The sequence below is a fragment of the Eumetopias jubatus genome, unplaced genomic scaffold (assembly GCF_037043125.1).
Source record: "Eumetopias jubatus isolate StellerSeaLion01/CBP00866 unplaced genomic scaffold, mEumJub1_p1.0 scaffold_6, whole genome shotgun sequence".
Classification (NCBI taxonomy): Eukaryota; Metazoa; Chordata; class Mammalia; order Carnivora; family Otariidae; genus Eumetopias; species Eumetopias jubatus.
The window spans coordinates 3,025,973-3,041,652 of NW_028274812.1; the positions used below are offsets into that span (position 1 = coordinate 3,025,973).

The 15,680-nt window shown below is 53.3% G+C and overlaps 1 protein-coding gene across 6 annotated transcripts in view; it reads left to right on the forward strand.

The window, feature by feature from the left end:
* The window catches only part of RPS6KA2 (ribosomal protein S6 kinase A2), a 292,856-nt gene that overhangs the window by 217,593 nt on the left and 59,583 nt on the right, over window positions 1-15,680 (forward strand). For 4 of the 6 annotated variants that reach the window (XM_028103238.2, XM_028103241.2, XM_028103237.2 and 1 more), the window contains 5 exons: window positions 4,796-4,876; window positions 6,892-7,052; window positions 9,908-10,014; window positions 12,964-13,001; window positions 15,404-15,546. In XM_028103238.2, coding sequence (XP_027959039.1) covers window positions 4,796-4,876; window positions 6,892-7,052; window positions 9,908-10,014; window positions 12,964-13,001; window positions 15,404-15,546 — 530 coding nt within the window. The remainder of the gene's footprint in view (window positions 1-4,795; window positions 4,877-6,891; window positions 7,053-9,907; window positions 10,015-12,963; window positions 13,002-15,403; window positions 15,547-15,680) is intronic. The other 2 variants (XM_028103240.2, XM_028103239.2) reach the window with 1 other exon arrangement.

Genomic DNA, 15,680 nt, shown 5'->3' on the forward strand with positions numbered 1-15,680 from the left:
CCGTGTCAACACTGACAAAACTGTGCCCCGTGTGAACACAGCCTGTTTCCCGGCACCTGGGGAGGAGCCGTGCACACCTTGCAGAGTTGCTGTCACCGCGTGTGAGTGTGGACGTGTCTCCCCAGCTGTTAGCTCTGTCTCCATGATCACTCAGGGCTCCTGCATTTACAGAGGCTCCTGGCCCTCTTCCCGTTTGCCCCACGCAACCTCTATGTGCTTTGCTGGCCTTTTGACGTTACAATCTCTCGGATGGCCGGTCTGTGGACATTTGTAAGTCAATCTCTCCCTCTTCCCTGTGTAATTTCTCCGTTGTTTTTATGGGACAGATCCCCACCCGGACGTCAGATGGCCATTCCTCTTTGTTATCATTTTCATGGATTGATTTTTTTTTTTTAACACTTAACTCTTTAATAGATCTGGGATTATTTTTGTGTAAAATGTAGGGAGGAAATTTGTTTTCTGCTATAACTTAACAGTTCCTTGGAAATTTAAATGTAAGATCTTTTTCTAATTTTTTCACCAGGCTTCTTAAGGCCTCTGTTTCCATTACCAACACAGAAATCGGATATATGACTAAACAGTTTTCCTCATGCCAAACAGATCTAAGACAATGATAAGATCAATCCTATTTAGAGGATTTTTAGATGCTCTGAACCAGCATTGAGGACTAAGCCTTGCGAGGAGATGCTAGGTGGGTGTAGGAACGCGGTGGCCCCTTAGCTACTCTGCTTCCCCGGATCTTGTCGGGGGACGGTGGGTGGAGCAGAGACTTGGGGAGCACGCACCTCAGGGGACAGAAGACTGCCGTCCCATGGCCCTGTCAGCGTGGCCCGCTCCGCTGAGGTAAAGACACCCCAGGAGGCTGGCCGGATGCAGCAGTGAGCTCCTCGCCATGAGGAGGCAGCCCAGGCCTGGGGCGTGGTGACACGTGTGGGTCCACACGGCAGGTGGCTTAGAAAGCCTTCTAACTGCATTAGGAGGGACAGTCACTCATGGGATATGTCCACAGCTGATGGCTCTGCCCTCCCCGCGGCGTCCCCCCTGCCTCCCCAGACCCCGTCTCGGCTCCCGCACATACGGAGAGGCCTCCGGGGGCGCCCCTCACTGCCGTCTCCGCACGTGGCTCCCTGACTCTTACTCGCTGGCGGCAGTCGGCAGTTTTGCCTGGTCGTGCCGCACGGAGGAGAGTGGCACACAGTGGACAGGGAGTGGGCAGGAGGAGAAAGAAACTTCAGGCCAGGCCGGGAGAGCTGTGCCTTCACCGTCCGGAGGTCCCGTTTCTGAGGAGCAGGGGGACAACCCTGCCCCAGGGTCAGCGTCTTCTGGCCTCACGAGGAGCCCGGGCTCTGCCTTCGGCACCTGCACCTCTGCGTCCTGCGGCCCTCCTTCTGTTTACATGGAAGAGAGAGAGGACACTGAGCAAAGCCTAGCTCACCCGACGGTGACTCACAAATGAGAAACAGGAAGGCAAGACTAAAGTCTGCACCACAACCTCCTAAAAGGCTGGCACGCAACGACCACACCCACAGAGGAGAACAGGATCTGAACTCGGGGCTCACGGCTCAGCGATGCAAGGCTGCATTAACTAAAACGCCCAGCGACCGACTTCACTGTGAGCACCATGCTCCGCTCAGTTCCTGGGGCGACGGTCCCCACTCGCGGCTCTCGCTCACAGCTCATTTCCAGCCGAGGCGCTTTGTGTCTCCTTCGTGTCCCGAGGGTCTGTGTTCTCCTCGAGGCTGGTGTCTGTTTCCAGCAGGGACGGTGCACTGCACCCCGGCGGGCCGCACCCCCAACCGGCCTAGCCTGGAGCACCACTTCTCTCTGCAGCGAGCCTCGTCTGCGCTCCGTGAATGCAGGGCTGGATGACGTGCTCCCCACGGCCCTGTGAGCATGAGGTCCGACTCCACTGGGTCCAGCCAGAAGAGGACCCACTGTGTGCCACCTGGGGCGTGGACGGTGATGAGCCAGACCCCCCACCCCTGCCCTGTGCTTTGGTGCTGGGAGTCGGGGGCTGCAGGGGCGCAGAGAAGGCCGGGCCGTGCAGGTGCCACGGGGTGACCCGCAGCTCTGCCCACAGCCTTCTCTGCTGACTCGCGGCTTCCAGATGCTAAGGGACACCGAGGCCACTGTGGCCACCAGGGTCTGGCGTTGGTACAGGAACGGACCAGCGGTGGACGGAAGAGGAAGATCAGAGAAAGCCCACCCCACAGATGAGCATGAGCACAGGGTGTGCTGTGAGGGATTCACACGCTGCCTCCTCGTGACGTCCTCATGACGACCCCATGAGGCAGGTCCCGTTACCATCCCCGGGTTACACGTGAGGAGTGTGAGCAGAGAGCAGCCCGCCCACTAAGCAACAGAGCCAGCATGTGTGCTCGGGGCCGCGGCTCGCCGGCGGGCTACCCTGCCCCAGCAGGTAGAGGAGCGTGCACGGCGCCGGCCCCGGAGCAAAGGGGGGCTCCAGAGAACGTGAGTACTCGAAGCAAAAGTGAAGCTAGCATTAACAGAGCAGACGGTAGGAGGCTGTCCTGCGGACCAGCAGTGAGGAAGGACTTCTTTTTTCTCTAAGTGTGAGAGAATGCACGTAACATAGTGTGGACCATTTTCACCATTTGTAAGCGGCATTACATCCGTCCCCAGTACTGCATCACCGTCACCACTGTCTAGACCCTAAACTTTGCCAGCCCTGCAAACAGAAGCTCTATCCGCTGCCCCTCCGCCAGCCCCGGCTCCCTCCCGTCCCCCTGTGTCTCCAGCAGTTTGATGGCTGGAGGGACCTCTCGTAAATAGAGTCATACAGTATTTGTTCTTTTGTGTCTGGCTTGCTTCACTCCGTATAATGCGTTCAGGGCTCCTCCATGCTGTGGCAGGCGTCAGGGTTCTATTACTTTTTAAGGAGAAATAACACACACTGTCCAGATAGAGCACATTGTGTTTCTCTGTTCATCGTTGACAGACGCTCGGGTTCTTCCCACCTGTGGCTGTTGTGAGTAATGCGGCTGTGAGCATGGGTGTGCAGGGACCTGTGTGAGTCCCTGTCTTCAGTTCTTTGGGATGTAAACCTAGGAGTGGAATTGCTGGGTCACATCGCAGTTCTGTGTTTAACTGTTTGAGGAGCAGGCACTTTTCCAGAGACCACTCCATCCTACGTTCGACCAGCTTCTGCACAAGTGTTCCGACTTCTTGCACCACCCTCCCCCATGCTTGTCATTCCCCCCCCCTTTTTTTTATTACAGTCATTCTTTGGGAAGCATTTCTCGAATAAAACTTTAAAAGTACATATCACAAAGCCAAAGTATGGATGGATTAAATGCCTGGTCCGGTAACACAATACTTATACTGGTCCCTGGTAGGAATATCGAAGATTTTCTCCCTCTGCTCACGCGGGGTGGTACGAAGTCATTGCCCTTGGTGAATCAATTTGCTTATGGGAATCTTGGGGTTATTCTTATTCTCAAGCAGTGATCCTATTTGGCTTGTTTATTTTTGCCTTAAAACTAATTCCATCTGTATTCCCAGGTGGCTACATTTTGGACAATGTCAGCATCAAAAAGAATAGTGATGTAATTGGTTAAAACACACTAATTTTTTAAAAAAATCCCTAATGCCTACTTATCCTCAGGGACAGAAAGAAGCAATCTTCCTCTTGATTTCCAGTTCGTCAGAAATGAGAAGATCCCCATTTTGCAGCCCTAAAATGACTCAAGCAAGGATCATTCATATGCATATGCTAACACTCATGGATGAAGGAGTGTTAGGGGCCCATGGCTCACTTGTTTTAGAAGAAAATGCTTTATGACCCAGTAATTTCTTTAACCAGCATGGCATCACCTTCTCTATCAAATACCACCCTGCAGGTTACTTAGTACTTACGAAGGGACATGCAGGTCCTTACAGTAAGAGACTGATGACTTGTCACTCTAATCACATCATCAAATTTAGCATCACCTAGAGAGGTGATCCCGCAGCATGTACATCCCGCAGCATGTACAGCCCACCTGCTGCAATCAGAGGTACACAGCTCCACCATTTGCTGAGAATGTTTAGCCTCAATCTTATAAAGCCTCCAGACCTAGCCTCAGTTTGAGAGAAATAAAGAACTTAGAGCCACCAGTTAAGCAACAATCAGACAAACCCAGAATACGGAACAATCTACGAGAAACCGGCCTGGCCTGACCAAAAAGTCCACAAAATATGAAAAACAAAACAAAACAAAACAAAACAACAACCCAAACTGTGGGGCCATTCTAGTCTAGAATAAAGAAATATAACAACCAAATGTAATGTGTGAACCTTGACTGGCTCCCACACTGGGAAAACTAACAGCTGTAAATGACATGGTGGGGGGTGTTGAGACATGGATTGGGTATTAGATGACAATGTGGAATGATTGTTAATTTCCTAGAGGTGACGGATGTCTCAGGGCTTCTGTAAGAGACTGTCCTTACTCCTAGGACATGCTGCTTGCAAACACAGCTAGGAGTCAAGTGTCACGGTGTCCATGATTTTGTGTCAGAGTTTTGGCTACAGTGCATGTCTGTGTGAAGAGAGAGACACACAGAGACCGAGAAAGACCCAGAAGGAAGGCGCGTGCCTCAGAAAGCCCACAGCTGTTGACTCTAGGTGGACGATTTAAGGGTGATCATCATCCTACTGTTTCAACTTTTGTGTCTGCTCGAAAATTACTGTAACAAAACATTGGGGGAGGTTATTTGTAGCTAATGTTTTATGTTCCCTGTTCTCTAGAACCCCATTTCTGCCTCCTGAAAGCCTTTGTTTTTCTGTTTTGCAGTTCGGGACCGAGTCAGGTCGAAGATGGAGAGAGACATTTTGGCAGAAGTGAATCACCCTTTCATTGTAAAGCTTCATTATGGTAAATAGAGTAAAACATAATCTACTTTTGAGAGGACCTAACCAACCTTCCCCAAATCCAAGGAAAATGAAACAACACTAGGTCAGGAGAAGAGCCCTCCCTGTCATGGGGCCTGGCCTGTAGGGTGTGGGGCTGTCTTCGCTCTGCAGCCCCATGATCTCTTCTGCATTTTTCCACTCTGAGGGAGCAAGGTGTCCTGTTTTAACCAGAGACTAAAGTGAGGGGCTATACTTTGTTACTAATTAAATTATCATCATTGATAAAGTAGTAAAAAAAATAAATAAAAGGTCTCTTGGCCTAGATTGGGGTGAATCTGTGACATATTTTTGTGTTGTTTTAGAAGAAAATGCTTTATGACCCAGTAATTTCTTTAACCAGAATGGCATCACCTTCTCTATTTTAAGTGAATACTATGTTTCAAGCATTTTAAAGAGAGTGGCTCATTGAGCCCTCAAAACTTTCTTTCAAGGGAGGTTACTATTTCTGTTTCCTGGAAGAGAAATGAGACACAATCAAATAATAGTGATTCTTGTGGCCACATGTGTGCAGCGCCCACAAACTCCTCTGAGTTCACTTTCTATCGTTTCCCTCCTCGGGGAAGCAGTAAGTGAAATCTTCAAACTAAAAATAATGAACGAGAGGCGCCAGACGGCATTAACGCTACTGCCCTGCCAAATAATTAATATGAAGGAAATACAGGAAAAAAAAAAAAAAAAACTTATCTTGTTGGTTTCAAAGGCGCCGGGTGTGGGGGTTGTCCGAGACATTTCCATGAATCGGGTTGAAGCAAAGGTGTAAGCCGTGCTCAGAGGTCGGAGGGCAGAGGCTTCTCACTCTTTGCTGGTTACCTTCTGATATTTCTCAGAAAACATTTCAGTCTCGTGTAGAAAGTGTGTGGCTTATGCTTTCAAAGCCAGTAGGAGTGACGGTGGCTGTGAATTTGCTGGAAGGCTCGGTGGCTGCAGGCAGGTGCCCGAGCTCTGTCCTGCAGCCACCCAGGGAGGCTGACCCGACCCTCCCCATCTCACGGCTGCCTGTGCCACCACAGTCGCTGCTGTCACATCCAGTCCCATGTGTCACTTCAGCTGGTTTCCAGGGAGTTCTCTGAAGAAGAACCAGCATCTTTCAAGGATTTCTAAATGTGTCTTCCATGTCAGCTCTGTGGCTGATCAAAAGATACTTGTTCTCCTTCTGCCAGTCAAGCCCTAGGAGAGAGGATTGAATCCATACTTCACTTTATATGATTCTGACAAGGATTTTTTAGTGAGAGCCTATCTGTTTCTGAAACCCTAACATGTGTCATGTTTCTAGTATTTTCTTTTAGAAAATAAAAAGTTTTCAAGTAAGCTTGGATATCAGGACCCCCTGCAGCCACACTTCCTAGGTATGTCAGATAGATGCCAAGTGATAGAACATCAGTCACATCGAACTGAGAATCAAGAGTCAAGGGTGATTGGTTTCTCTTGACCCTCACATGCACACTCAGCCCCCTTTGGAGCAAGGCACACCTGGCTAAACGGTGGGCAAGACCGGAAGTATAAACAGCAGGCCCATAATCATAGTTCACGGTGATCAAACCTAGAACATGGGCCCCATTTGCCATGATGTACGATGCGTGGGTCCGGTCACCAACACCTCCATGAAAGAAGCGGTCAAATGATGGATTGCCTTGACCTGGAGCTGTATAGAATGCAGCTCCATGAGGGAAAGGAGGCTTGCCCACACCGGGTCAGAGCCATCATCCGGCTCCTCACCAAACACCTCACTGTGGTGCCCAGAACCCAGCATGAGTAGTGGTGATAGTGAGAGCAGGTTGGAACCTGCAGATATGGGCCTCCATGTATTTTCCATCCCCTCTGTGATTAAAAAAGGAAGGGGGGACCAAAGAAGAGGAGAAGAAAGAAGAGAGGTGACCCTCTAGACTCTTAGTAAAAGTGGGAGACACAGACAGACTCATTCCTGCCAACCCTTTCCTGGAGTTCTGCCCCAACAAGGCCCCCCCGCCCCCGCTCCAGTCCTGCTTCTGGAATGTACGGCACTGCAGCCTGCTCGTGTTCTGGGACCCCCCGGGATGCCAACCCTCCCTCCTTCCACAGCCTTTCAGACGGAAGGAAAGCTCTACCTGATCCTGGACTTCCTGCGGGGAGGGGACCTCTTCAGCAGGCTCTCCAAAGAGGTACGTGGGGCAAAGAGGGCTGGCGAGCTCTCGAGGGAGGTCTGTGTGTGGTGTGCGTGCTACGGTTGTGTACAAATGGTGTGAATGCTGTCAGTATGTGTGAGAGTGTGCGTGTGTGTGATATGTGTGCTGTGAGCGTGTGCAAATGGTGTGCTGTCGGTATGTATGAGAGTGTGTGCAAGTGTCAGTGTGTATGCTGAGTATGTGAGTGTGTGTGTGTGGTGTGCATGCTGTGAGTGCGTGCGCTGTGGGGCTTACATGGTGTGCGTGGGATGTGTGTGCACGTGAATATGTGTGTGTTTGTGCATGAATGTGTGCATCTGTTTTAAAGAAATCACACAAGTGATACGGAGAAGCGATCTGTTGAACTTGAAAGATCGCAAACAAACAGGTGCTTCTGGGCGCCGGGAAGCGCGCCGATCCCTGTGGGGCGCAGACGAAAGCAGAGGTGGCTTTAGAGTAGCAGCTGGGGGACTGTTTCCCAGTATCTCACCTTCCGTCGTGGGAAGGTGCTGTGAGCACGCTGCCCACACATCCAGGGAGGTGCTTCCGGAGCATCTAGTCGGGTCATCCCACGGGAGGGGAGGTCTCCGTGACCGCTTCAAGCCCAGGGCTTGTCCTTGACCCCATAGTCCTGACGTGGGAATTTTCCAGAATGTCACCCAGGGCCACACGACAGCTCTCTGGCCCCTAATTGATGTGAAGAGCTCTCTGCTTCATGGCGTGGACAAAACCAGCCTTCTTTCTGCCTGAGGCGACAACAGCACTGGCCTTAAATCCCAGCGGCTCTGAGCAGTTCCTTCACACGGAGCCGACGGTGATGAAGGCAGCCGCGCGTCGGACGGCACCTCGCCCAGGTCTCCAGTCCCTCCGGGGTGATTTAACTGGGATGGTGTGTTCAGACGGCCCTCCGCCCTTCTCTCTCCCTCCCACCTTTTGGCCAGGAGACCCTTCAATCCTGCCTGTACCTCCAAAGTGAGCAACAGATCGAAGTGGAGCAGGAGGGAGGTCCCAGGGCCTGCGGGCTGCTCTCTCCCTCCCGTTTTTAAGGGCCCCTCAGACAACGCACAGCTGATACAGTGGGCGCCTTTCATACAGGCTGAAAGCCCGGGGCTGGAGGACTCAGATCCCACTTCCAGGACCAGCCGTTCTGGAGCAGGTGTCTGTCTGGTCCCTGCTTGTGCTCACATGTTCTCGGAGGGCAGAACTACTGGCATCTGCCAGTCTCCCGCCTGCTAAGTACTGATTTCCCTTACCCTCCCAGGTCACGCGGGGTTTGGTTTTGTCCAGCGTCTGGCACGACACACCCTGTCACGGGCTTCTTGACCAAACGGCAGCGGTAGTTAGCAAAAAGCCCTGTATGACCTCTCAAGGGGAAGGCGTGTCCCCCCTGACACCTTTATTTCAGAATAAAGGTCAAGTCGCCAAGTGTGGGCACAGCAGATTCTCAGAAACAACGTGGGACAGTACCCTCCCGTCCTCTCTTTCAGCAAGGCTGTTGGACAGCATTCTGCCGTGTGTGGGTCACCGTCCTGACTTCCTTCAAGGACGCACCTCGTGGGGTGTTTCGCTTCTGCACAGACACTCTTTGTCACTTGGACTTGGGGACTATCCTGAGATTTGCCCTAAGAACTGGACAAGTGGATAAATACAGTTGCACTCTGAGCACGGACCTGCAGACAAGCCATGGTGGTTATCCAGAGAGAAAAAGCCAGATTCAAGAGAATATGCCAGCTAGCGGAATCGGACTAAACGTTAGCCCACAGACCATGTTGACCAATTTAGAAAAGAAACGCCCAGCCAGGAAGGGCGCCTGTTGAGCACGGGAGATAGAACAGGAGGTTCCAAAGGCCAGAAGGGCCATGAGGGTTGACAGCTCCCAGAGGTGACCGCCCAGGACCACAGGGCGTGAGTCCCGGCCCCGACGGCCCTGACGGGAAGTGCCCCTTCTGGGGAATGGATGGGCCCCACCTGCGCCAGCCTGATGTGCTCACCATCCTCTCCCCAGACGGCCCTTATTCTAACTCTGTGCATCCCAGGCAGCCTGCTGAGTCTGTATTTGAGTCTTCCTATGTCTGTGTTCAGAGGGAGAGTTCAGTCATCACATACAATTCCAGTGTCGGTGACACTGATTTCTCATGGTGAATGTAAAAACTGGTTTGTGATAACAAATCTGTCTTTCTAGAGGGTGACTTTAAATGTCACACACGGATTCTAACGAGCATGGGAGGTATGGAAACGTGCCCCAGACGATGGCTTCGAAGGGTGCTGGGCGCCTGGCCTGGCGAGCGCTTCCGCTCGCCTGAACCAAGATGCCCGACTCGTGCACCCTGACGCCCCCGGGCCCTCAGCCAGCCTCCCCTGGCCCAGGTGCCTTGCTGACTCTAAGCCCCGTACATGTTGGTTTTGGTAGAACTCAGCCCACTTTGGGTAGCTGGAGGGGAGTGGGGATGAGATCCTGGACCTGTTCTCAGTAGCCCTTCCTCAGCCCTTGGGGGTGTTGCTTCACATCCGAACGGCTCATATTAAAATAACAAGCCCAGAGCTACATGACTCCTGGAGGCGAAGACGAGTAGGAGACCACGTGCCCACTTGCGGGCTAATTAACCGTCTTTGTAGGGAACTGCTCTGCTGCCTTCACTGAGCTCCAGACTAGAAAGAGAGCTCATTTTTCCACTGTGAGAGCCAGCAGAGCGTTACCGCGGAGGGGGGTGCGGGGGGGAGCCCATGATCTTCCACAGAGCAGAACTGAGCCGAGCGCACTTTGCAGGGCTGACTCATGATGTCCTCTGGCAGAGTTCTTCAAAACAAACCAGCCACAGAATACGCCCAACAATCTTGTTCTCACTTTCTAGGTGATGTTCACCGAGGAGGATGTCAAGTTCTACCTGGCTGAGCTGGCCCTGGCTTTAGACCACCTCCACGGCCTGGGGATCATCTACAGAGACCTGAAGCCTGAGAAGTAAGTGAGGACGTGGTAGGACGCTGCCCCCCCAGCGCCCTTCTTGCTGCCCCTGTCCGGAGCCGCGGCTCTCTCTCTGATTCCCACGTGGGTGCACAGCAGGGAGTAGGCTGGGGCCATCCTCCTGCGGGCACCCCCCATGCGGGTTCCACCTGCCCGCCCCTGACACCGTGCCCAACGGGCGTGGCTGATGCTGACTGGTGCCTGCCGTTCCTAGCAGCACCTCTCACCTGATCCTCGTAACAGTGCTCTGGGGGAGGCCAGGCCGGGGCCCCTGTCCCTGCTGTTCGGGTAAGGCTGGGCAGGGAGGGGGTTCCTGCCGCACAGCTGCCCCCTCTCCCACCGTGGGGAACTCCTCAGACGTGCACCTCGACTCTAGCTTGCCTCTTCCGCTCCAGTCCCTTCTGGGCCATCGCCTGCAGAGCCAGGAAGCCTCCACGACTCCAACAGGCCATTTCCAGGTGGCAAGTCAGATGAGCCTTTCAGAGAGTTTTTCTGAAAGACAGTAGCGCCAGTTCCCCCGGCTCTTCCGATGAGATTTTGCATATGCCTTTGGCAAAGATCATCTATAATATTTTTGGATATTTTAGCTATATCCTCAATTGAAAGATTAAAGTCCCTCCAAAATCACAGTTTCCATTTCAGGCTTTTTTCTTATATTCTGTGTAGACCTGACACATAGCAGTGGCCCACATGAAGAAGGATCGATCTAGTGGATGCTATTTTAGGTTCAAGAGGACCGCCTGACCGTAGTCCCCAAGGCAAAGTCACGGATTTTCTCACTCAGTATTCACTGCCCCGTGAGACCATTCGATTCCACGTGCCGAGGCCAAGGTCCACAACTGCCTGTGGTAGAGCCTGGTGGGACCCACCAGCTTTGGGCACAAGGCAGCCCAGAGCCGTGGGCTGACCCATTGCCGAGGGCTCAGGAAGCAGGCTTCCAGCCCATGCTCCTTGGCCTTTCCTCTTCTCGTCAACACTGAGCTGAGGAAAAGACAGCTCTTCTCTGCTGCCATTTTTATTGGATGTGGTGGTCTTTTATGGGAAACGTCTGAGCAACGTTGTGTCCACACGGGATGCAAAGTCCATTTGTCCCACACCAGCGGGACGCTCACATCTTGCATGGCTTTGACGTAACAACCTACAGTAGCTTGCTCCGGTCGAGCATCACAGGCTGCACACCTCAATAAATGTCTAAATAATCGCAGAAGGCCCTGTCGTCAGCGTCCCCACGGAGAGAACAGTATCCTATTAAGTACAGCTGCCTCCCTCAGCAAGCGGTCACGTGAGGCAGATCTCAAAGCCGTGAGCCCCGGGCACCCGTCAGGGTGTGCACCTTGCTTCTCTCTCTCTTTAAAGGTCAAAGGAATCTTTACAGTTTAAAATAGTAATATTTAATCACAGAGTTGAAGAAAGAAGATTTTGTTGTCAAATAGAGTTAGTAGGGGATTAATCTTGAAAGCTGCTCATTTCTGGGCAAAGATTAAGTATAACTGAAAACCAAAGACGAAAACTTTCACCTCTTTCATGATAAACTGTCATCTTAATGATGCGCTGTAACATTTTCCTTCACATTTCAATAAAATAGTAGGTCTTTTTTTTTTTAATCCCATGGCAGATTTTTTTAACTGTGGCAAGAAAAACAGTAGATATGAGCATCTTAGCCCTTTGTAAGTGTGCAGCCCTGTGGCGGTGCCCACACTCCCAGCTCCGTGCAGCCACCAGCTCTGTCCATCTTCCGAACTCTCTGCACCTTGCAAAACTGAAACTCTGTCCCCGTGAGACGCTCACTCCCCGCTGCACCTCCCCTGCCCAGCCCCTGGCACCCTCTACGTCTGCCTCTGTGCATCTGGCTGCCCTAGGTTCCCCTTGTCCGTGGGATGTACGTTTCCTCTGTGCTGCCTGGTTCACTGCACTCAGCTCCTTGTCCGCAGATCCATCCGTGCGCTCGCGTGGGTCAGGACGCCACTACTCTCCCTGCCTGTTAAGGCAGCCCCTGTGACTCCTCAAGGCCTTGCTTTGGTTCCTCGCCATTCTCTTCCTGGTCTCTTCAAGGCTGGGCTGCTACCTCCCAGGAGCTGACAGGACAAGATTTGATTACAGCCAAAAAGGAAGGAAGGAGGAAGGAAGGAAGGAAGGAAGGAGGAAGGAAGGAAGGAAGGAGGAAGGAAGGTAGGAAGGAAGGAAGGAAGAAAGAAAGAAAAAGAAAAAGAAAGAAAGAAATGGAAGCCTAGGAGCCCTGGGGAACCCTGAGGGCTGACAGCCTGGAAGAAGGGCTTCCTCAAGTGCTGGCCTGCGTCCTCCCTTGCGGCCCACCCTCTGCCCTGCAAGGAGGAGCACCCTTCCCCCGGCAGAGCTTGGGAGAGCAAGGCCGACGCTCCCTCTAGGCCGGTGCTCCGGGTGTCAGGCACTGGTAGGACACAGGCACCCTGTGGGATAGCACCTGTGACAAGGTGCAACCTGCCGAGCCCCAAGCCTCCTTGATGCTGAGGCCCCAGGCATCCCGAGAGGCAGGTTGGGGCTCATGGAGGGGTGATGGAGGGAAATAGTGGGCGTCTGGCCGTTGAGGGCCTGCCTGGATAGGGAAAAATTCAAGAGGATGCAGATCTCCACAGGCCAAGACAATCCTGGACCCTCTCAATCACGTTCTTCATGCAGGATGGTCTGAAGGGTTCCTGAACCTTCCTGTGGGCTAAAGAAAGTCTCGAACCTGCAGGTCCCAGCTTTTGCCTGGTTAACCCTAAACACTATGGATCTGAATCCACTCGTGACCCAGCAGAAGCTGCTGACTGGGGAAGCAGTAAATCCCGAAGCCCACATCTGCACGTGGCAGGCGACCCCCGCGTGGGGACTGCTGCCCAGGCCGCCCTGCTGTGTCCCCCGAGGTCTGCATGCCCCCCAGCTGAGCAGGCCTCTGGTAAAGCATCTGTGTTCTCCACTCTCTTTCAGCATCCTGCTGGACGAAGAGGGACACATCAAGATCACAGGTTTGTAGAGGACGGCAGTCTCCCGGTGACTTCACCTCGGCCCTGGTAAATGTGGGGAGCAGCTCAGAGCCAAAGCCCTCCTAGCACCGGCATTTGCTGGTGGTGTCTCTGATTTGGCCGAAGCTTTCATAGAGCTCACTTCTGTTACATTGGTGTGCATCCTCACAGCCTCTAGAAATGCTCGAACTTTCCAGGTCCCCTTCCTTCCCTCTCTCCCGACCAAAGAACCTTCCAGCACCTTCCCTGCAGACTCTCATCCCTGGCGGTTTGTTCAAGAATGATGATGCGCAGTACTGATGTGGGGCAAATATCGGTGCTCTCCCGGGAGCACGTCCCCACACTCTGGTCCCCTCCTGCCTTCAGGGACCACATACGAATGCACGTGGGAGCCTGCCTTCCTACTGAAACCTCACGCCTCTCCCGTTGCCACCCAGTTAGAGCAACCTGAAAACGCACACCCCAGTTCCATGGCACGCATTGTATCATTTCCTCCTGGTGTCACAGTCACCACAGACTGCGTGGCTTCCAATAGCACACCTGCTCATCTTATCGTTCGGGAGGCTCCAGAGAGCCCATTCTGCTGCCTTCTCCAGCTTCTAGGAGCTGCTGACATCCCTCAGCTTGTGGCCCCATCCTCCGTCTTCATGGCCAGCAGCACGGCCTTCCCTAAACTCTGTGGCTCTGCCCCCAAATCCACAGAAGGGCGCTTGTGTCACCCAGCCCACCTGGATAATCCAGGACAACCACCCCATCTCACGATCCTTGGCTCATCACTCCTGCAGGACCCCTTTGACCTGTGAGGTGACCTGCTCACAGGTTCTGGGGCTCTGGGTGTGGGCGTCTCTGGGGGCCAGTCCCCCGTCAGCTGCCCTGCTGACCTGGTTCTGCCTCATGTCCACACGTGCCCATTCCTGCGTGTCCACCAGTTCGCTCTTCCTGAACTAACCCTCTCCTCTTCTCCCCTAGAAGCTTGTCCCTGCTCGGGGTGCCTGGCCAACCCCTATTCTTACCTCAAAGCTTCTCTCAGCACACCTTCTTCCCTACTCTGTGGCCCCCTGTGGTCGCGCTGCCGCTCACTTGCTGGCCCGCGTCCCACCACGCCCTGTCTTCTCACGGGTGGGTTTGCCCTGTCTTCGTGGGTCCCCAGGACTTGGCGGAATGCACATAAGTAACTGGCAATAAAGATTGGTTAAATATTTTTACAGGCTTGTTAATGTTCAAAGTTCGATTTTTACAAAGTTCTCATGAACTTAGATACCGGACCCTGGTTATCCCTTCCAGCAAACCTTCAGCCCACCCATTCCTGGCCTGTAACGTCATGCCCTCAGAGTCACGTGGCACGCCGTGGGGATTGAAGGTTCTGTTAATACTTCAGATGTGTTCTCTGCCAAATGAGGAACTGAACGTATCCTATAAAAGTCATGCTCGTGCCTTGTGCCCGGCAGCTGGAATGCATATGGAGCTACCACGTCCAATTTATCTATAATATGACACAGTTTGGGCTTTCTCTGATTTAATGATCATAGATTCTATTATTATTATTACTATTATTAATCATGACCTCGAGTTCATAATATGTGATAATGCGCCATTTGGGCCAGGCACAGATTACAGACAGCCCCCTCCCAGACTCTGATGTGTAAAGCAAGCCACTTTGCTGCGAGTGCGCAAACCCACCCCTGCGCGTTTGATGTTCTCGCTCAGCACGTGGCCCTGGAAGGAACGGATGGATATCATCCTTCTTCTCAAACATGCTGAAACTGAAGCGGTGCCCTCCTCTTAGAGGCAATGTGTTCCCTGTGCCCTTCAGCCACTAAGTGCGTGAACACACAAGCTTTGGAAGAAGGTAGAATGGACTGAGGATTTCTTGGAGGACGGAGAGGGGAAGCGCTCGCGGCAAACGCTCCACAGCCCTTATCAGACTCGCCTGTCTTCCCTTCGTGCCTCACCGCCAGGGACCTCCTTCCCCAGTAGCCTTCTGCCCGGAATCTCTCTTCCAGCCCTTTCCTTCAGGGCTCCCCCTCCCCTCCCATCTCATCCCAGCAGCTCCGGCTGGCCGTCCATCCCAGCCTGGGGACCTGCAGCATCAGCATGCCCGGGCCACCTGCCGTGCCTCTTAAACAGCAGGGCTCCTGGGACTTCTCCTCAGTCTCGGCAAAATACACCTTCTCGATACTGTTACCGGGCCCCTCCGGGCTTTGTAGGTGCCTGGAAGACCTTGAGCTGGGGAACGTACCACGCGGGGCCGTGAGGACACTTGCATCCGAGGGGGGTGCTGTGGCCAGGACAGAGCAGGCCGAAGTCCCATAAGTGACGCGGAAGCTCGCGGGTTGGGGGTCAGCATGGAAACGGTCCTGGTGCCTCTCCGACTGAGGCGGTGCCGTGTGCGGTTTCACTTTCAGATTTCGGGCTGAGTAAGGAGGCCATCGACCACGACAAGAGAGCTTACTCATTCTGCGGGACGATAGAGTACATGGCGCCTGAGGTGGTGAACCGGCGGGGACACACGCAGAGCGCTGACTGGTGGTCCTTCGGCGTGCTCATGGTAATGGTCCTCCCCGGTCCACGGCGGCATCCCTTGTCGCTGATGCCCCGCCCTCGGTCCCATCCCCAGGTTGGCTCAGAGGTCCAGGAATGAGCAGGGGAAACAGTGCTTGAAATGTGGACAGGCAGTGTGTC